Below are 21,449 nucleotides of genomic sequence, written 5' to 3' on the forward strand. Positions count from 1 at the left end.
AGCTCCTTCAACCTTTCCTCGTAGGACTTGGTTTACATTTATGTAACGCTGCTGGAAGAGGTCATCCAGAGACTGGAGCTGAGTTGCCACCAATATTGCAGATGATGCTCAGCTCTATCTGAATAGATCCCAGGGAGGGTGTAAAAACTGCGAACAGGTGCCTTGAGGCATTTTTGGCGTGCATGAGGGCTAACAAGCTGAAACTTAATCCAAGAAAGATGGAGGTGCTTCTAGTGGGAGAGGCTTGACCTAGGAAATGGGTTATCTCCCATTCTAAATGGGGTTGCTCTCCCCCTAAAGGAGCAGGTTCGTAGCTTGGAGGTGCTGCTGAACTAGGGCCTCTTGTTGGATAAACAGGTGGCAGTGGTTGCCAGGGATTCCCTTCACCAGCTTTGGCTGGTGAACAAGCTGTGGCCCTTCTTGGACAGGAGAGATCTTGCCCCTGCAGTACACATCCTGGTAAATGACATCAATGCGCTCTGTGTGAGGCTGCCCTTGAAGACTGTCCAGAAGCTGCAGTTGGCACAGAATGCTGGGGCCAGAATGTTGGCTGGAGTTGTAGTGACCACTCTCGTCTTGTTGCACCTGCACTGACTCCCAATTGGCTTCTGGGACTAATTCAAGATGCTGGTATTGTATTGTACATTAAAGCCCTGTACAGCTAGCTTGGAGCCAGCCTACCTTAAGGACTCCCTTTTCCCATATGAACCTACACATTCACTTTGGCCATCTTTGGAGGTCCTGCTTTGTGTATCCCCACCATCTCAGGCTAGACAGATGCCAATCTGAGAAAGGGCCTTTTTAGCCATGGCATCGAAAGTTTGGAATTCCTTCCCAAGGAGATTCGTCTGCCTCCCTTCTATTGCTGTCTCCCGCCAGCAGGTGAAGATTTTTGTTTTGTTTGGCTTCTCCTCAGTAACTGTTACTGGCCCTCCTCCCTGTTCTTTGTGTTGTGTGTTTGTATGTGTGTGTGTTTATTGAATTGCTTTTACACTTTTAAAAATGCTGTTTTACATTTTTTAATATTTTAAGGTTCACTTCCTTGGGGACCCTATTTGGATAGAAAGGTGGCATACAAACGTTTTAAAATACATGCATACATACCATGGTAGTTCCATGGGAAAAAACAAATCTGCACTTACTTTATTTTATAAAATTTATATCCAGCCATTCTGCCCTCACAAGGGCCACAAAGACGGCCAACAAATACAAAAACGTACAAAATAAAACCACATTTTAAAGCCATTAAAACCACCCAAGAAAACCATCATTAAAACAATTAAAACCAGAGCTAAAATACATACAGAACAAAATAACAATTAAAAACAAGTCCATGTGTAAGCTTCTGGTGCGGGACTTACAGGCACGTCTACTCAGAATCCTACTCAGGGCTGCCCAGTGGTGCTTACTCCCAGGAAGGTGTTTTGGGGATTTCACTGTTAACCACGAAAAAAGTGAAATAGTTGCTTCAGGCAACAGATTCCAAAGGGAACGCTATTCCAGTTCTGTGTGACATTAAATAAACCAGCAAAGGAGAAATGTCATTTTGACTTTTTACTTCAGGTGAGAAAATGTCAAAGGCCAATATTACTAAGGCAGACCGTATCCTGCCCAGCCATCTAAACTGGCAAACGCTTTTCGTTACTTGGGTATAAATTCATCATAGCTCAGCAAGTAGCTGAGTGACAAAGCAGGCGCTGTATCAATGAGAAATATCAGTGGGAGAATACACATCTTTCCACAAAGTTCCACTTGCCAGGTTAGTGTTGGTATTTTGTGAGTGTGCAAAAAGAATAATCTTCAGTCTTAGGTATTCTGCCCTTCCTCCAGAGATTGCAAGACTCACAGCCGCCTTTGCACAGTGTCAGCATTCTACTGATTAAGGGGAGAAATGGAAAACATCACAGCAAAGAGGGATGACCTGCTCAGCTGTGCTTCGCTTTCTTGTTCTGTTCGGGTTTTTTTTTTTCCCTCTCCCTATCATGCAGAATGAAAAGTGTTTTGCATTGGCTAAAACAAACCCCAAGCCCTTTCGCTGCACCTGACAAAACACTCTGGTGGCAGATGCTAATGAAAAAAACACAGTTCCCTGCTTTCTCTGATGACATACGGAAACCATCCATTCTCCACACCTGGCACCTCACGGGGACTAAGCATATTAAATCGCCCCAGTGAATTCTGTCAAAAGTGGCTGAATATGAACAGTAACTGATAAGTTCAATTTTGGCAGCCTGTTCCATGATTAGTCGCACCATGGCGGTACGGGGGAAAAAAATGACAGCAGTAATTTCGAGAGCAACTAAGTGATATTTACCGGACATACATTTGCTTGGCACGCCACTTGGAAAACAGGGAATTGCCCACAGATTGCACCTGCCATTAATGTTGCTCACATTGCAAAGATTTAATATAGTTAAAGGCTGTCTGTACCACATGATGTTAGAGGATCTAGAGGAGGAGCAGAATAGACCAACAGGCTGCTCTTTCCCTGTTTGATTTTACATTTACATGCTCTCTTTTTAGACATAGACTCCTATTGTGGGTAGCACTCAATTTGACCCCTGATTTTGAAAACCAGCTCCCATTATTCCATCCATCATTTTATTACAGTACCAAGACCAGCATACAGAAATTATGTTACAAAGCCACTTATCAATAGAAAGCTCCCATTATTCAAATTGGTGACAGTAATAGAGGGTTTAGCATATTTGGGATGAATCAGGGTTGGCCTTGCTATAAGGTACAATGAAGCATATCACTACGAGTTAAACTACACACTGAGCTAGATCCAGACTAAATTAGCCCCTTTCTCACTGCAGCCCCCCTCCCAAGTCATTCCTCCCGGTCTTCCCAGGAGCAGCGTTCCATGGAGATGAGCAAGCTGCAATGGGAGGAAGGAGGAAGGAAAATTCTGTTCCATTGATGGAATATTTAGTTTGAATCTAACCCATTGTGTAAGAGACTTGTGGTTTTATTTCCCGTTGCATTGTTAAAAGATGAAAACTGCCCAGGAGGGCAACATATATTGGTGCCTTAGGCGCAAAAGATGCCCTGACCTTGATAGCCCAGGTGAGCCTGATCTCATCAGATCTCAGAAGCTAAGCAGGGCCGGTCTTGGTTTGTAATTGGGTGGGAGACCTTCAAGGAAGACCAGGGCTGCAGAGCCAGGCAGTGGCAAACTACCTCTGTTAGTCTCTTGCTGTGAAAACCCCACCAGGGGTTGCCATAAGTCAACTATGACTTGATAGCAATCTCCACCACCAAGAGAAAAAGATAATGTCTGTCAGGCAAGCGATGCTGAAGAAAATTCCCATTCTTCTTCTACTCCTGCTTAGTCACCTTTGCAGCTGCTTTTTATCATTAGCAAACAAATGGGAGATCCAGTTACACATCTCTCATGTAACATATAGTTCTGCCTTCTATTATCAAATATTGAATGCCTTTAAATGGCAGGGTAATCAGATATTTCATTTATTTGGACTCATTCTTGGGTGAGCTGTGTATATAGTAAAATGGTTCTGCAAAGCTTGCACCTCACTCTACTTATGACATGACCAGTTTTGTCACTTGACTTTTACTCTCTGTACAGCAACAAATCCTTCATCATGCAGTAACTCTCTAATGTGGTGCATTATGCTCTACACTGCATTAACCCAGCATAGCATACGTTAGGCCAGCATCACTTGGGGACTCTTCTGTCAATCTGAAGACAGTCTTACGAAGACCACTTGAATCTGCTTCTACATGGGGGCTGCTCCAGACAGCTAGTTTCTGTACCCTTAAAGACTGGTGCACTCTAATGAGGCCAGTAGCTATTTCACTGAGATTACAGCTCCCAAAGTCTTTGACAGTCACTCAATCTCTATCTCCCATTCATTGTCCAAAAAGTAAATAACTGGTAACAGGCTGACCTCTAGAACCAGCTCTGTAATGAAACAGCATAGTGGCTGTGTCCAAACCAAATAGTACATGACTATCAACAGGGCTTTTTTTCTGGGAAAAGAGGTGGTGGAACTCAGTGGGTTACCCTCAGAGAAAATGGTCACATGGCTGGTGGCCCCACCCCCTGATCTCCAGACAGAGGGGAGTTTAGATTGCCCTCCACGCCGTGGCGCGTAGGGGAATCTAAACTCCCCTCTGTCTGGAGATCAGGGGGTGGGGCCACCAGCCATGTGACCATTTTCAAGAGATTCTGGAACTCCATTCCACTGCATTCCAGCTGAAAAAAAGCCCTGACTATCAAGACTATTAAGAATAGAGAATGTGGATGTATTTGATGACTCTCTAAAGTAGATCTTCATAGGAAGTGCATTTGAGTGATGCAATGATTCTTCTGCTTCTACCCATGGACAATATTCAAGAAATACTGTCATGGTGCACCATTAACGATTTCTTTTCTTCCCTAACATTGCAGGGATTGGGATAGAAACTCCCTGGGTATCTCCTTAGAAAATGAACACTCCAGTCTCCTTGGAAGTATATTTCAGAGGAGGCCCATCCTCCTTGCTTGATGTTGCATTCTAAAAGTAGGCCTGGATTGACACTTAAAAAAAATATTTCTCTCAAATTGACTTCAGGCATTAAAAGCAGGTGACTTAAGTATAAAAACAAATTCAAGACAGGTGGGTCCAACTCCTAAGTAGGGATTCAGCTGTGAAAAGTACTGGAGAAAGGTACAGCTTCTCACAAAGAATGACTCTTGTATTATCTGCTACATATTTGTTCTCAAGAAAATTTTCTTTATCATTATAATCTTTACATATGACTTCCTGATGTTCAGTTTACATATCTTACAGTACAATCCTAAGGAGAGTGACTCCAGTCTAAGCCTATTGATTTCAATGATAACCTGAATTGCTGCTATATGCCAATAAAGGCTAACTTGAACTTGATTTCAATGAACTTAAGCTGGAATAACTTTATTTAGGATTGCACCGTTAGTAGCTTAAGCTCCTATTTTTATCTGATTGTTTTTGGGTGGTCTTCTTTGTCGTCCTTGGTGTTCTTGTCATCTACTTGAATGTTACACTTTCTCATGGGATATTCGGTGGGAGGAGGGAAAGAAGGCGGATACCTGTCCCAAAATTACACTCGCATCAGCATTAGAATTATAGAATGAGAAAAACGGGGCTGGATCTGGCCTAATTTTCCAATTTTAGAATTTAACTTTTCTGCCCCTCCCCTTTGACCTCCTCTGAATTTAACTTTTCTGCCCCTCCCCTCCCCTGCCCATTGATCTCTATTAAGTTTATTGATTGAGTGAGTGAGTGATTGATTGATGTCAGTTATAGTCTGCCTTTCTCACTGAGACTCAAGGCGGATTACATAGAGCAAGATTAGCACAGTCAATATCAAGGACTTTTCAATAAACAATGTCATAAGGTAAAGAAATGCAAGTTTACAAAGACATAACATTAGCAAAAATTCAATACAAATTTGAAGGAACAATGAAACAGAACATAAGAGGAATGTTTCGGGGGGGGGCACAGCAGGAAGGATCAGAGGAAATTGCTCATTTAGTCTACTTCCAGCCCATAGAGTAGAACTGTCTTCCAGTTATTCCACTAACGGCCAAGCTACAAGTGACGAATTACACTTGACTGTCAAGTGAACAGACTCATGTGTATTCCTCCCTGTTCACTTGTTCACTACGTGACTGAGTGGAGTGCACGTGGAGCGCAAGTGAACAGGGAGGAATACACATGAGACCCACAACAATAATTAGCCATTGGCAGTACCTGCAAAAGATTACATCTAGCTGAGTGTTCCGCCAGACGTATGGCTGAGGCCAGCCTGGTCTCCATCTGATAAGCCTTCCTGCCTGTCTTCTGTTAAGGGGGGTTGCATGGTTACACACACCCCTCATGAGAAGATCTGACCAGAACATCTGAAACCCCCTCCTCTGCATGGTTCTTGGCACGGACAAACAGAACGAGTCACAATTTTGAGGGTGCTGTATTTTGATGTGGTTTGATTGGTTTGATTGCTGTAAATGTATTTCTATTTCTATTTACTGTTTTATCCTTGTTGTGACCCGCCCTGAGCCTGCTTGTGGGGAGAGCGGGCTAAAAGTTGAATAAATAAATAAATAAGTGTATGAGAGAGTTACGCCAAATAGCAGGGCAATCCTAAGCAGAGTTATTCCCATCTAAGTCCAATGGGTAACTCTTCTTAGGATTTCACTTTAAATGTTCTTTTTCCTGTCCACCTGATCCCCAAGCATACACTAGCCCTCTTCAGACAACATCAATACATTGAAATCCATATGTAGAGACAGGAGCTGAATCCACACACCCACGGAGCGTCCCGGCATTGCGCTAAATGTTCGCTAAACACCCGGAAGTGTAGCGTCTTTCTAGCGTGATTCAGAAATCGTGCTAGAAAGACGCTACACTTCCAGGTGTTCAGCGAACATTTAGCGCAACGCCGGGACGCTCCGCGGGTGTGTGGATTCAGCCAGGGAGCGGAAATGAACACTCAGGGAAGAGGGCCATCGCCATCCTTTCCCCCCCTGTTTATAGCCTCCTTTATTGATTTTTGTAACATCTGATCTGATGCAGAGTTCTGATAAGCTTGAAAGCTTCCACAATGTTTTAAGTAATGTTGGTCGGGCCCAATAAAAAGACAGGGCAATACAGCGGTTTAGTACTTTTTTCTCTATCTCTATGACCGCCTAAACTCTACCACATCCCATTGTTACACATCCTATAATTTTTTTCTGGAACTGCCTCAGACCTTGCAGGTATGGAAAAGCCCCATATAAGAAATCCTCAGAAGTGAGATTTTAAGTTCAGAAGTTCTACATTGAAGGCGATGGCATCTCTGAGGTGACTCCTTTAAGTGTTCCTTGCATTCTATTTAAAATGGATTTTTCATGCATTGGAATCAGCCCAGGACCAGGGATCAATTTCCGTGCTAAAACCCCTATTGAAAGAAGATTATCTTCTTTGCCACTTAAAATCATAGAACTGGGAAGGATCAAAGCAGAGATACAATTGAGATTTGGGTAAGTAATAGACATTGAGAAGTTGGGGAGAGACTTCATTCAGCAAAGTTCAAAGGTTCAACCTGAGATGCATTCAGAGTCAAATTGCAAGAGGAGGTGTATTTAACAGTGTGTTGTATTTGCTATAATTAAAAAAGTGTCATCAGTTCTGCTGTAACTGTTTTTAAAAGCAAATGTATCTTTGTTATAGACCCTTACTTGCTGTGAGGCGATTGAAGAGTCCAGACCTCTTACTTGCATATTAAAATGTTCCCAGAGATTGGCCATCCCCAGTCCTGGAAATTCCCAAAACGACAGTGTTGTTTGTCATTTGTTTTAGCAACTTCTACCATTATTCTATACACAAAACAGTTTCCCCCAACATGACAAAACAGAACTGTAAAACAAAGCAGTGAAAAAGAACAGTAATAAAACCTCATAATAAAATAAAAAACATACCCCTACCACAAATATACCTCTCCAAAATACAAACTCTTCCTGTCCAATAAATGAAGGAAAAAATTACCAGCAGCACAACCCATCAGCAGAGGAACCCTATAACAATGTGCAGTATCAATATAGCTCAATAGTGGTGAAATTTGCAGTGCAATCCTCAGTCCTAATCCGAACTCCCTTCTAAACTCATTGACTTCAGTGGTCTTAGAAAGACATGACTGTACTTAGAAGTGTGCTGTTAGTTACGCAAAACTCACTGGAATTAGAGTACCTTCTTCAGTTTCTGAAGGATGACCAAGGAAGGTGCCCAATGTCCCTTTGACAGAGAGTGGGTGCTGCCCCAGAGAAAGCCACCGAGTTTACAGAGGTCAGGTTCACCTCCTGAAAGGAGAAATCTCTAAAAGGAAGCATGCAGCACACTTGTGGGAGTCCATATAAGTCGAAAGTCTGAAGATCTGAAAGTAGAAAAGGTAAAGAGCAAGTATTCAAGAAGCCAAGCCAAGCTATATAGCGAATGTTACGGTGCAACAAAATATGTGGGGACACATTGCTGTTTATTTTATGGTAGGATCCAGTCCTGCCCATACTTTGTGGATCTTCCTGGTTTCATTTGGTGCTGCAATATCCTGTTCCCATGGTTATGGATGCTTTATAACACAGAGGTGCACTAGCGTAAATTTTCAGCATTCTGCAAAGTTGGGTGGGCATCATGGTTCTTGATCGCCGTCACCTTTGAGATGACAAGAGAATCCCACTTCTTCCAAGTGGCTGTGTATGAAACACTGACAACCATTTCCTTCACCTTAGAAGACCCTGCTTTTTTAAATTGCTACCTAAGTGTTCAATCACATGGCAAAGAAAAATAGGCTTCTTAAATGGGTTGCAGTACTGGCTCATGTTTCCCGTTTGGGCATTCGTCGTCACACCACGCAAAAGAGCATGTCTCCAGTTGCTAGTCAAGTGCAGCATTAAATTCTGTAGAAAAGAGACAGCACACCAGCTTTATCAACTAAATTGACTCATTTAGGTCACTCTTTCTCCTAGCCTTGGACTTCTGTACCTGAAAAAACTCAAAAAATGTTTTGCATTTATGTGTGGCTTGTGATGCCTTAGCTTTGGTGGGGATTCCTAGATTCCCTTAACAATTAAAAATCAACTGTTTACGCCTAAAGGGTTTCCTTTGAATTTTTCAATGTTTTGGAGTATATCCAAGGCAAATAACATAAACCAGACAGTGGTGTATACTACTTTTCATACGTCCTGTCCCATTGCGCAAACAACCTGAAAACCACTGGTTTAGGTCTCATTGTGTTACGCAGACGTTCCTCTGCAAATCAGAATGTTCTGAGTAATTATATGTGACACTTCACAGCAGTTGAACAGCTATGCGTTCTTTTGGTCTATTGTCCTTTCCCTGAAGAAACCTTTAATGGAGGAATCAAAAGCGGTGTAATTAACGCAAGATGAAAGCTATACTCCTGACCTTGACATATGAGCACAGACATGATCACACTGAGAGTAAAAAAAGGGGGAATAAATACCTAATGTGAAAATGTATGTAAACACCGACTCCAAACACCATTCATTCTTCTTGTTGGCTGATGCATGGTGAGAAACAAATGCTCCTCTCTCATTTGCATTATAAATGTTGGAAATACTTTTGAGGCTTGGCACCTGAGAGCCCAGCTGAAAGAGCTCCTTCATAGTTAGGTGCTTTGATAGTCATAATAGTTGCATTAGCGGTGTAATTTTCTGAAAGATGGATACAAAGACAAGTAATGAATTTCTTTCTTCCTCATTTTTCCCCCCTTTGCACAGAAAGCCAGACTTGCTCGGATCCGTGCCGCAAAGAGCGGGAGTGCGAATGCTTACATGCAGAGTAAAAGAAATGGCTTACTCAGTAACCAGCTGCAGCAGGTAATGAGCGTTTGCATTCCAAATCCAGGAACCCTGTTTAATCATAGCCCAAATGTCCCTGTTTTGCTTTGCTTTGCAGCGGAACAAGTCACTCCAGCTCCCAGCATAGCATGCCAGTTAGCTTTCAGACTAAGCGAGGCATAATTGTTGTTAGCAGTCTAATGGGGCAATCCTATGCAGAGATATCCCAGTCTAAGCCCACTGAAATAAAGTAACTTGCTGTAGAATTGCACATCTGCAGGTCAGGCAAATGGGTTTCTTGGTGGGAAATTTCCGAATGCCCATCAGCTAATCCCTGGGGGAAGGGAGCGTCCGCTTCCCCTGCTCAGCTCCAATAACAAATTTCATCTGGTGAACTTCAAGAGTCTGGGACCACCATACAAAATGCAGTCCCCCCCTCCCCCACTACTTGTACCCATGCTTATTAAATTACAGGGCTTTTTTTCTGGGAAAAGAGGTGGTGGAACTCAAGACCGCACAATGGCGTCACTTTGGGTGAGCTGGAACAAGGGGGGAGTTTTTTAAAGTTTAAATTGGCCTAGGTGAAAATGGTCACATGGCCAGTTGGCCCCGCCCCCTGATCTCCAGACAGAAGGGAGTTTAGATTGCCCTCCGTGCAGCTTGGTGGCGCGGAGGGCAATTAAACTCCCCTCTGGAGATCAGGGGGCGGGGCCACCCGTCATGTGACCATTTTTAAGTGGTGCCAGAACTCCATTCTACCACGTTCCCACTGAAAAAAAACCCTGTTAAATTATATACCAAAAGAGAAAACAGCCAGCTTGCCTCCAGTGCATTCCATAATGGACAAAAATGTTGTGGCTCCATGGTACAGCATTTGCTTTACATGCAGGAAGCCCTGCATTCAATTCCTGGCCTCTCTGGCTTAAAGGATCAGGCAGAAGATGCTGGAGAGCAGCTGCCAGACAGAGCAGACTCCATGGCCTGTCTCAGTATGATGCTGCTTCATGTGGTATGAATATGCTGAGAGTTCTGAACTATCTAGAACATTGACCTGGCTCAGTAAAAAGAAGCTTCATGCCTTTGTTTCAGAGTAGAGTTACACCATCCTAAAGCCGTTGATTCTAATGGACTTAGAATTTTGTAACTCTAGGATTGCTGTGGTTGTGTGACCTTGGCCATTTCCACACATGTTGAATAATGCACTTTCAATGCACTTTTGCAATCCTTTTGAAGTGGATTTTTTGTTCCACACATGGAAAATCAGTTTCAAATGTTCACTAAAGAGTATTGAAAGTGGATTATCCAACGTATGTGGAAGCAGCCTATGTCTTGATTAGTTCCTTGTTGCTTCTCTTACCCTTCCTGCGCTGCTCTTCATGACTTGCAGTACATTCATTTCATTCATTTTCATTTCATTTATTCAATTTTTTGTCCACTCTCCCCACGGCGGGCTCAGAGCGGAGTAACAACCTGGTTAAAACACATTAAGACATGCATAAAACATATAAAATTATACAATGATAAAATTCAGTTCATACGCTAAAACTCAAGATGGTCATCCCCAAAATATACCCTGCCCCATTAACACTCAAGGGGTTGGAGGTGGAGGGAGCAGCCAGTCTAATGCAAAACTCGTGGGGAGAGGGGAGGGATGGACATCAGGCAACACACAACCCATCTACTTATTCAGTCAACTCTCCTTCAGTTTTAAGAACTTTATTCTATGTTTCCTTAACAAGGGTTGTGAGACCTGCAGGAAAGAGCAGGGTCTTTTCCGTTACATCCCCAAGATTGCAGAACTACCACATCCAAAAGGTGCATTTGGGTACTTCCCACCTGACCTTTAGATTATTGTGTATTCAGTACTTATTCAGTAAAACTTGCAAGCATTAGGATCTATTGATTATTCCTCCGAAACAGGACTGGAGTAGTTGAAATTGTTGTGTTATTGTTATTCTGATATGTTTTAAATACTTACTATTTTTAATGTTGAGACACTTGTCAATCATCATGGAAAGCAGAGTGGGTTTTTTTTTTAGTAGTAGTAGATTTCAAACTAGCTAAGTTTGGTGTAGTGGTTAAGAGCTGCAGGACTCTAATCTGGAGAACCAGGTTTGATTCCCCACTCCTCCACTTGAAGCCAGCTGGGTGAACTTGGATCAGTCACAGCTTCTAGGAGCTCTCTCAGCCCCACCCACCTCACAGGGTGATTGTTGTGAGGATTATAATAACACACTTTCTAAACCGCTCTGAGTGGGTGTTAAGTTGTCATGAAGGGTGGTATATAAATCGAATGTTGTTGTTGTTGTTGTTGTTGTTATTAAATTTCAAAAATGCATTTAACTTGAAGATGCAGGTTGACAGGCCTAATCACAGACACCAGATTGCCCTGAGCCTTGGGACAGTTTTCATTGTTGATATATAGAAAAGAAGGAAATAAAGCTCTAGCAGGTAAAAAAAACTGTGTCCCATTTAATAAAACAGTAATGAATAATGGTATAAAAATACATTTTAAGAACTTAAGTAAGCAGAAAATAGGTTTGCCAGGGATCAGGGACATTAAGGGGGGCGGGGTCAACAGCATTACATCACTTTCAGAGAACACTTGAAAGTGATGTCATGCCTTTCCAGGAATTGGCCAAAACTCTATGATTTTTAGAGAGGGCTGACATCACTTCCAAGGAAAACCCCAGAAGCAATATTAATTCTCCCTAGGAATTGCTGGAAACAATATGGTTTTATTGTAATGATGTGTGACATCACTTCCAGGTTTCCCTGGAAATGATGTCACATTGTCAGCCAACAGCCATTTTTTAATTTTAATCTTTAATATATGAGATCAAGATTTCAGAAACTGGATTATTCCTAAAGTTTGTGCCCATGTCATATTGTTGCAATCATCTCCTTTTATTGTAATCTATAGTTTTAGTTTATTGTCTGTGATGAATGAATAAAACCACAATTAATAAATCAGTAGGTACTGTTTATGTCATATCTGATTATATGTTTTCTTCGAGCATCTGCTCTGTTCTTTCTAATGCAAAGAAGAGTTGCTGAGTGATTTGAGTTTTTTTAAAATAACTTTTTTACGGTATAAAGAAATCCCAATAAAAATGCTATCTACAGCATTTTTTTAAAAAAAGATGAGACAGAAAAATCGGGTTTCCAGTTGCCTGCTGGTGGTGGGCAGTCTCCTGGGGTTTGCTCTGTTGTCTTCTGATCAGCTGGCAACCTCCCCCCCAGTGAAGCGTGTAGGCAAGTGTGTAGTGGATGAGCTCTGGTGGGGTGCAATGACATCATTTCCTCAAGTGATGTCATTGCACCACAAGCAGGCATGCCCCTCCATACTTTTCAGGGGGCAATTTTTGTCCCCCCCCCCAGGCTGAATTGGCCCCACAAAGCACAGCCAGTGCAGGAGCGATAACGTCACTTCCAGCACTTACCTGTAGGTAAGAGTCAGGTCCCCCCTTTCCCGCCAGGAGGGTATAGGGACCTGGCAACCCTACAGAAAAACCATATGTAGACAAAAAAATTGGTCATTCTTATTTAGGTTTCTCGCAGTTTGAGGTCATTGTAAACAAAAGCTCGGATCAAGAAAACTGCAAATAAGGCTCTTGCTTATGGAACTAGCATTCTATCTATGCATAAAATATAACGTGATTTATAATAAAGTGATTTGTTTCAAAGTGCTGCTGGACTCAACAGCCCCCTGAATAAATAGTGTTCAACTCCTATTGGATATCAACTGAGGGGGGAAAATGAAAAACGAATGCCCAATTTTTTATTGAAGCTAATATGAAAAAGTCATCTCAGTGATTTTGAGTTGGTTGTGGGGGCACGTTTTCCAGTTGTTTCCATGGTTTCTTGAGTTCTGGTGTTAATACCAAGTACTTTGGCTAAAATGAACTGTGCTTTATTAGAGAAAACTAGTTGAAAATTATTTTAAGGCAAGTTTTGTTAAATTAACAAAATGTGCATAATTTATTTTATATTGACCAGCATTTCCATGATGAAACACTGCAGGCAAGTTGTATTTATATATTCACTTTTAATTAGCCAAAAACATAGCCCAAAAACCCAATGATTCTCACATTAAATACTGTGTTAATATCATTTATTAACAGTTATCTGGTGAAGAACAAGGTGGCTTTGTCTGCAAATCTGGTTCTTCCTTTGAAATCCAACACCACCACCTACTTCACTGTCTGGAAAAAACCACGGTAAGAAAATAAACCTCCAACTTTTTTGTAATCTGTGAAAAACAGATATGGTGTCGCCTTCCTGCTGTTGATCTGTTGTTTTTAATTAAGAAGTACTATGATGCCATTATGCATATATTTATCAAAGGCAATTTCATGGACTATGATTCGTCTGGAGGCATATACATGTATAACACGATGCTCATTTTGGACTTCATTAGGCCTGCTCTGAATCTAAACTGAATTGTGTGATAACTATTCACACATTAACTGCCTGATCAGAAAGTTTGCTGGCAAAGGATGGTGGGGGGAAAAGTAACTACAGCATTGAGCTGTAGTAATAGTTCTCAAGATGGGAGCCTGCTGGTTTCAAACCTCTTTTTGAGGTCCTCTTCTCAAATCCTCATTCTTGCGAGCTTTCTGTCTGTAAGAAGAAGCATCAAAGTGGAGGGGGGCAGATCCACAGGGAAATCATTCAGTCACTGGCACAGTGTTCATGCCAACCGTTGGGCAGGCAACACTAGATAGAGAACCCTCGCCAACAACTGTGACTATTTGTGAGTTCTGGTGGCAAAATATGACCAAGCTGAGAAAAGGAGAAGGGGCAGATTTGAGCCTGAGACTCTGAGTCCTCACATTGGACCAACTAGGAGGCCAGGATAGGATTACCATTGGCTGGCAACCGGCAGGAGTCTAGGGGAAACACTGTGGGTGCCATCAGTACTGGTGTGATGTCACTTCCCTGGAAGTGATATTACGCTATCATTGATGGCATTTCCCCACATTGTTTTTCTCCCACTGATGCAACAGCGGGAAACAGGATCCAGAGGCAAAAAATCCCCACTCCCAACAGGAAATTGTCAGCCCTGGGTCAGACCCGCAAAATGCATACTGGCTTGATCAAAACTGTATCACACTATTGGTATGACAATTTTGAAATTGTAGATGAAGAAAATAGGAGAATATATTTCCTCTAAGAATGGCTATTGACATCCGCATTGAAACACTGAGTCCCGTGTTACAGGTGGGGATTAAAGATGGGTTACTGGTTTAGAAGACCTTTTCTTTTCCTTACAAAACAATTGCATTATTTTATATCACTTTAATATTCATAACTTCCACATGCTCCTGGAAACTCAACCCGAAGAATCTCAACAATACATCCTTTCTGATACTGCTGCCATTGTATTGATTTGTGGAAGAAGGATTTTTTAATGTAATAATCTCTGCAGTTGCTCTTTCATTCCCTTTTGAAAGCACTTTGTGTGTGTGTCAAGTGCCATTAAGTTGCAACCGACTTATGGTGACCTCTCATGGGGTTTTCAAGGCAAGAGGCATACAGGGGTGGTTTGCCATTGTTGCCTCTGTCATAACCCTGGACTTCCTTAGTGTTCTCCCATCCAAGTAATAAACAGGGCCAACCCTGCTTCACTTCCAAGATCTGATAAGATCTGGCTAGCCTAGGTCATCTAGGTCAAGGCAGAAAGTACTTTAACACTTTCGTTATTTTATACATGCTTTTATAGGATCCAATATTATTTTCCCTGAATACAGGGGTCATTTCATAGAAAAAGAGCTGAAGGAACTCATTAGCATATGCCATGCTCCTTGACATCACCAGAATTGTGTCATTGGCTTAACCGATTTGCATATGCCACACCCCTGACATCACCTATCCTGGCTGTTTTGGACCCAATCCTGGCCATTCAGGGCCAAAATTGGGCCCAAAATGGCAAAAAGGGGCAGAAAATGGTTGAAAAGGGGCCCAAAACGGTCAGGATTGGGCTGCTGCTGAGCGGAAGAGTGATCCACCACCCGTCAGAGGCCCAATCCAGGCTGCTTCAGACTCATTCCAGGCCAAAACGGGCTCAAATGGCTGAGAGTCAGGTGGGCAGGGCCACCTAACATGTGACCTCTTTGGGGAACTGCCGGAACTGCGTTCCTGCATGTTCCCCCTCAAAATGAGCCCTGCCTGAATATATTTTTCCTTTACCATTCTTCCCTTTCCCCTTAAAACCATTTCTTATTTCTTTTTTAAATGTAGATTTATTTGTTTGTATTTTTTTTGTATTTATTTGTATGTAAAGTACATCAGCTGTGGGGAGGCAAATGGTGACTGGAATCCAAAGAGTTTCTTTAGACAAGGTCATAGCCCAATACCCCCTGACAGGACTTTCAAGGAGGGTTTAGTGTTCTTTGATCAACAGGCAGCCAGATCATATCACAGTCTCTTTTTAAGAGTGTCCTTAGTTCTAAAAGAATTGGATCAACAGGATAAGGGGTTAAGGAAATTCAAGTCCAAAGACCCCTGAAATCAGGGCTTTTTTTCTGGGAAAAGAGGTGGTGGAACTCAGTGGGTTGCCCTCGGAGAAAATGGTCACATGGCCGGTGGCCCTGCCCCCTGATCTCCAGACAGAGGGGAGTTTAGATTGCCCTACGCGCCGCTAGGTGGTGCGGAGGGCAATCTAAACTCCCCTCTGTCTGAAGATCAGCGGGCGGGGCCACCGGCCATGTGACTATTTTCAAGAGGTTCCGGAACTCCATTCCACCGCTTTCTAACTGAAAAAAGCCCTGCCTGAAATCTAGTTCTGGGTGGGGGGCAGGTTTGGGTTTTGTTTATTTGATGTGAGGAAGAATTATGACTTGTATTTCTTCAAGACAATCTTATATAAATTAATGCTGACAAATTCTAATGCACTTACTTGACAGCAAGCCCCATTTAATACCCTGAACCTTACTTCATGCACAGGATTAGGCTCCATGTCTTTGTAAGCCTTCATTTTTTCGTGGCCATTTCCAACTTTCATACTGCTTTTCTTTCTAAACCACGTTGAACAGAATCATGAATTTGTGGATGAACATACCTATGAAGAAAACTGCATGGAGGTTTCTACTGTCCACAGGCGGTCCAGCCCTTCTCTTTCTTCCCAACAAGGAGTTACAAGCACTTGCTGTTCACGGCGACATAAAAAGACATTCCACATCCCAAACGCCAATATAACCAGCAGCCACCCGAGTAGCGTCCAAGAACTCAGCACCATTCAGATCAGATGCATGGAAAGAACACCTCTATCTAACAGGTATGTTAGAAATAATCTGAAATAGATTAAAAGTTCAGTTTTTAAAAAAGAAATTGGTTTGAAATTGCTGAAGAATTGGATACATTCACATGCCCATTTTTTAAATGAAGTCAAGACATGTTGGTGTCTGAACATAAGAAGGTCCCTGATGGATCAGAACAGTGGCCCGTCTAATCCAGCACAGCAAGCAACTAGTTGCCCTAGATGGCCAAAAACCAGGGCATAGATGCCAAGATCTTCCTCTGATGCTGCCTCCTGGCACTGGTATTCCAAGGTTTGCTGCCTCTGCATACAGAACTTTGAACATTTTAATGCCAGAAGGGCAACCATGTCAGTCTCTTGTAGCAAAATAAAGCGAGTCTGCTGGCTGGCACTTAAAAACGAACAATGTTTATTCCAGCATGAGCTTTCATGATTTGGAGTGCACTTCCTGTGAAAGTTCTGGCCCATATTAAAACAAGATTTTGAAAACTATCTGAAACCTGGCTTATTACATCAACAGCTCCCATCCCCAAGATCTGCATTCTTAATCTATCTTGTCCCTGTTCTGAGCTTCAATTCTGTACATGCAAACCTGCCCAGAGACCTTGCAGAGGATTTCTTGCATGCACGACTGATTCTGTAAACTTCAACGAAGGACCCAAATCTCAACAAGCACTTAAGGACATAAGTAATGGCTGCTGGATCATACCCGTAGTTTATCTAGTCCAGCTGTCCATTTCACACAGCAGCCAACCAGTTGCCCGGGATGGCCAAAGAAACAAGGCATAGAGGCTGAGGCCTTCCATTTGATGCTGCCCCCCAGCAACTAGTATTCAGAGGTTTGCTGCCTCTATATATGTAGGGTCCAGGGTAGCCATTCCCCCGCTGGGGAAGGGGATCCCCCGCTGCCACCCTCCACCCCCCGCCCTCACTTACCTGGCTGGCAGGGGAGGCATGGACCTCACAGAAGCACTCCCAGGTGGCACGGCGTGCTTCCGTGGCCCAAAACAGCCCAGATCAGGCCTGAATCGGCCCAGATCAGGCTGCTGCTGCAGAGGGGAGTGCTCCCCCTCACAGTGGCAGCCCGTTCTGGGCCGATTTGGGCCTGATTCAGGCCTGAAATGGTCCGGATCAGGCTGCTGCTAGGCAGGGGACTGTTCCTCTGTGCCCAATTCAGGCCTGAATTGGGCCCCCTGTGGAGCATGGGAGCACTCCTGGGGCAGCCATGGCCTGCGTGATGACATCACTTCCCAGAAGTGACATTATTGCACAGGCCCAGAAGCTGGCACATGCAAAGTGCACACATGAAGGACAGGACCAAAAGGTAGGAGCTGGGGCCCCTACCTCCCACCGGGAGTGCAGGGGGACCTGGCAACCCTAGGAGGGTCCCTTTATTTATTATGGTTAGTAGCCATTGATGGACCTGTCCTCCAAAAATATAGCTAACCTCCTTTTAAAGCCATATACGCTTGTTGCCATCACTACATCCACAGGCAGTGAATTCCACAGTTCAATTACTCATTGAGTTAAGAAGTATTTCCTTTAGTATTTCCTGATCCTATTTCCTGACAGCTTCATTCGGTGCCCCTAAGTTCTAGAATTATGGAAGAGGGGAAAAAGCTCCTTCTATCCACTTTCTCTACCCTGTGCATAATTTTAACAACCTATAAACATTTATAAACTTCTTTATACTCATATGTGGGGGTCCCTCCAAGTTTTTGTGAACAGGAGAGTGACGTGTATATGGAATCAAAATTTCTCAACTTAAAAACTGTCTTTGGATCAGATGATTTTTGTTAGTCATTTGAAATTAAAGGTTGCTTTCTTGTCAGCAAATGTAGCCAGTTGGGATGACATGGCAAGCAGGTAAAGGTAGTCCCCTGTGCAAGCACTGAGTCATGGGGGGACCCATGGGGGGATGTCACATCACAACGTTTTCTTGGCAGACTTTTTATGGGGTGGTTTGCCATTGCCTTCCCCAATCATCTACACTTTACCCCCAGGAAACTGGATACTCATCTTACCAACCTCGGAAGGATGGAAGGCTGAGTCACCCTTGAGCCGGCTACCTGAACCCAGCTTCCGCCGGGATCGAACTCAGGTCGTGAGCAGAGCTTGGGCTGCAGTACTGCAGCTTACCACTCTGCGCCATGGGGCTCTTTTTACTATGATATGTATTATCAGAAGTCAAGAAAACAGCCTTGGTACTTCATCTGATCTGAATGTCTTTGGGTCACTATAGTTTTTTATTCTACACAATGAGATTATAGTTTCTAATGCACCCCCATGACTAATTAGTGTAATTACCACTGGGAGGGAGGGAGACATTTTACAGTGCAAACCTAAGCAAAGTTTCACCTTTATAAGCCCATTAATGTCAATGAATTTCATATAACTTAGTATAAAACTGCTTAGGGCTACACTGCTAGTTGAATCCTATATGCATCCTTGATGTTTTTGACCGGCCAGAATGAAATAAAAACACTCCGCAGACGGAACATTTCTATAATTTTTGTCCCCGTTGTGTTTTTTTTCAACTTCTCTAGCAGATCCAGTCTAAATGCCAAAATGGAAGAGTGTGTTAAACTAAACTGTGAGCAGCCTTATGTAACCACAGCAATAATCAGCATCCCAACACCACCTGTGACCACACCAGAGGGAGACGATAGACCGGAATCTCCGGAGTATTCAGGAGGAAACATTGTCAGAGTATCTGCTTTATAAAACACTTAGAATAAAGACCACTTAGAACTTGAATTCTGGAAGAAAGGACACAGCAAACCCTTGGTTCGGTGAAGCAGGAACAGATGACTGAAGGGTTCTGATGATACAAAACATTTTGGGTTTTCAGTACTAAGTTGTGTGCAGTGAGCAACCAAATGGAATTTCTACATGCCACTTGAACTTTTCTGTAAGAAACTCTTCTGTGACTCTTTTGATTTAGTCTATGAGCACAATGAAATGTTCCCATTGATGCTTCTTCTTTCCATTAAAAATCTTTTTAATAAAATATCTAAAAAAAAAAAATTCAGACAATTTATGTTCCGACTGAATGCAAAATCCAGGATGGAAACAATGTTTTGATAATGTGTTATCTTTTTTCCAGTTAATAAACCATGAACCTGTTGACAAACTGACTTTCAAAGAGAGAGAGAGAGCGCGCGAGAGAAAATGTCTCATAAAATATTTGTATTCTGACTGAATGAAACAACCATATTGCATGTGAAAATTCTTTGGAGCTGTGATCTCAGTTTACTTCTGTTATTTTTTCAGGTTAGGCATGATAACATGTTACTGTAGAAAAGGGGCATTTCTGTGGACTTACAAAAAAAAGCTGATTGTTTGTGTTCCATGGTAGTTGTACAAATAACTTCCTCTTTCAGAGGGAAAAAGGAAGTATTTCTTACTCGAACACTCATTAGTGGACTTGAGGTGTTCAGTTAATTCAATATTTAACATTGTTTTCTCTTGCTTCCTTGGTACTGTTACAACTGCAATAATTCAATCTACACCTGTTGTATCAGGAATCAGGCTTTTGGTTATATAACTGCAGAATTTCACTGACACAGATAACACGACCACATGGATAGACAGTACAGTATTTTCCATAATATGGAAACATTTAATAACCTCATTACCAAAACTGGTTGAATCATAGATTAGTTTTTTCACCATGCTTCTTATGGTTCTCATTACCCCATAATTCTTTAGCACCAGTCATTGCCTTCTGCTATATTTATTTTCTCTCTGAATGTCCAGGGTTTTCATAAATTAGCTAAGAAACCCTTTTTTATGAACACCGGTTATATTTTTTGTTTCTTGAACAAACAAACAGTCTTCCTAGCTTAATGTTACAATGTAGTTCTCCTTTCAGGTAACAATAACATGGTTTGGTGATTAATTCATCTCTAAAACCTCAATGATATTGTGTACTATTAATGGAGAAGCTGAGTACTGGAAGGCATTCAATTAAGTTTTGCTGAAGATTATGCAAAATGTTGTTGGTCAAATCAAAATTCTGGAACATTTAGTAAGATAGCCTAACAAAGAGTGTTGCTCAAAGGAAAGCTTTGGATCTAGTAGAAGGATCGAACCACTGACATAGAAGGATGTACCAATGTAGGATCAATACACAGACTTTACTGTTAAAAATATGTCTTTTTGTTTCATTGTCCAGAGGAATTTTAAAATGTTGTTTCCGGAGAAGTAACTTTCTTAATAGTTACTAACCTGTTAAAGATCATGGTGGCTTCCCATCATTTCAAGTCTTGAAGCAAAAAAGATATTTCTGAGTAAGAATGTGTGAATGAAACTTGAAGTACTACTAAAGAAATTGTTAAATGGCTTTATATAACTCCTCTAAAACAGAGGTCTTATTTGGTAGTGTATTATCAGTTTCATCTGATCATCAAATCCACTAATGTATGAAGCCAAGAATGTCCTTAAGTGAGTTCTCGTTCAAATTATGTTTATATTTAAAAAAATGGATGTTGGTCATCAGATTCCATCATCATCTCCTCCCTATTTGTCCACAGTAGTTCAGCCACATCTACTGCTGTAGTTTAGTGTAATCAGCATATCATCTGAAATAGCACATTTCACTTTCCTAAACCATTGGATCATGTTGTTATTAACAAAAGTAGAAATGTAAGGCTTTCAGCTCCTAAAATGAAGGAATGGCCTATGTCTCCGTCCACCATCTTGGCAATCCCTCTGAGAGATCAGGTGGAAAGGAAAGGGTAAAGGCAAGATACTAGAAGCGACACATTTTTGTCTCGTTTTCAAAGACCAGGCCCAAGACAAGATCTTGCATGAGTAGATATAGGGGATACTTCAGGGGCTGTAGAATATCCCGTCTCAGTAGTCCTA

General features: G+C 42.2%; 1 protein-coding gene across 1 annotated transcript in view; it reads left to right on the top strand.

The window, feature by feature from the left end:
- The window catches only part of KCND2 (potassium voltage-gated channel subfamily D member 2), a 399,252-nt gene extending 379,948 nt beyond the window's left edge, over positions 1–19,304 (top strand). Inside the window, exons 3-6 of the mRNA XM_054988907.1 lie at positions 9,260–9,358; positions 13,444–13,539; positions 16,357–16,598; positions 19,127–19,304. Of these exons, the coding sequence (XP_054844882.1) occupies positions 9,260–9,358; positions 13,444–13,539; positions 16,357–16,598; positions 19,127–19,304 (615 nt within the window). The remainder of the gene's footprint in view (positions 1–9,259; positions 9,359–13,443; positions 13,540–16,356; positions 16,599–19,126) is intronic.
- The last annotated feature ends 2,145 nt before the right edge of the window (positions 19,305–21,449 follow it).

The sequence above is a fragment of the Eublepharis macularius genome, chromosome 9, assembly GCF_028583425.1.
Source record: "Eublepharis macularius isolate TG4126 chromosome 9, MPM_Emac_v1.0, whole genome shotgun sequence".
In the NCBI taxonomy this organism is placed as follows: domain Eukaryota; kingdom Metazoa; phylum Chordata; class Lepidosauria; order Squamata; family Eublepharidae; genus Eublepharis; species Eublepharis macularius.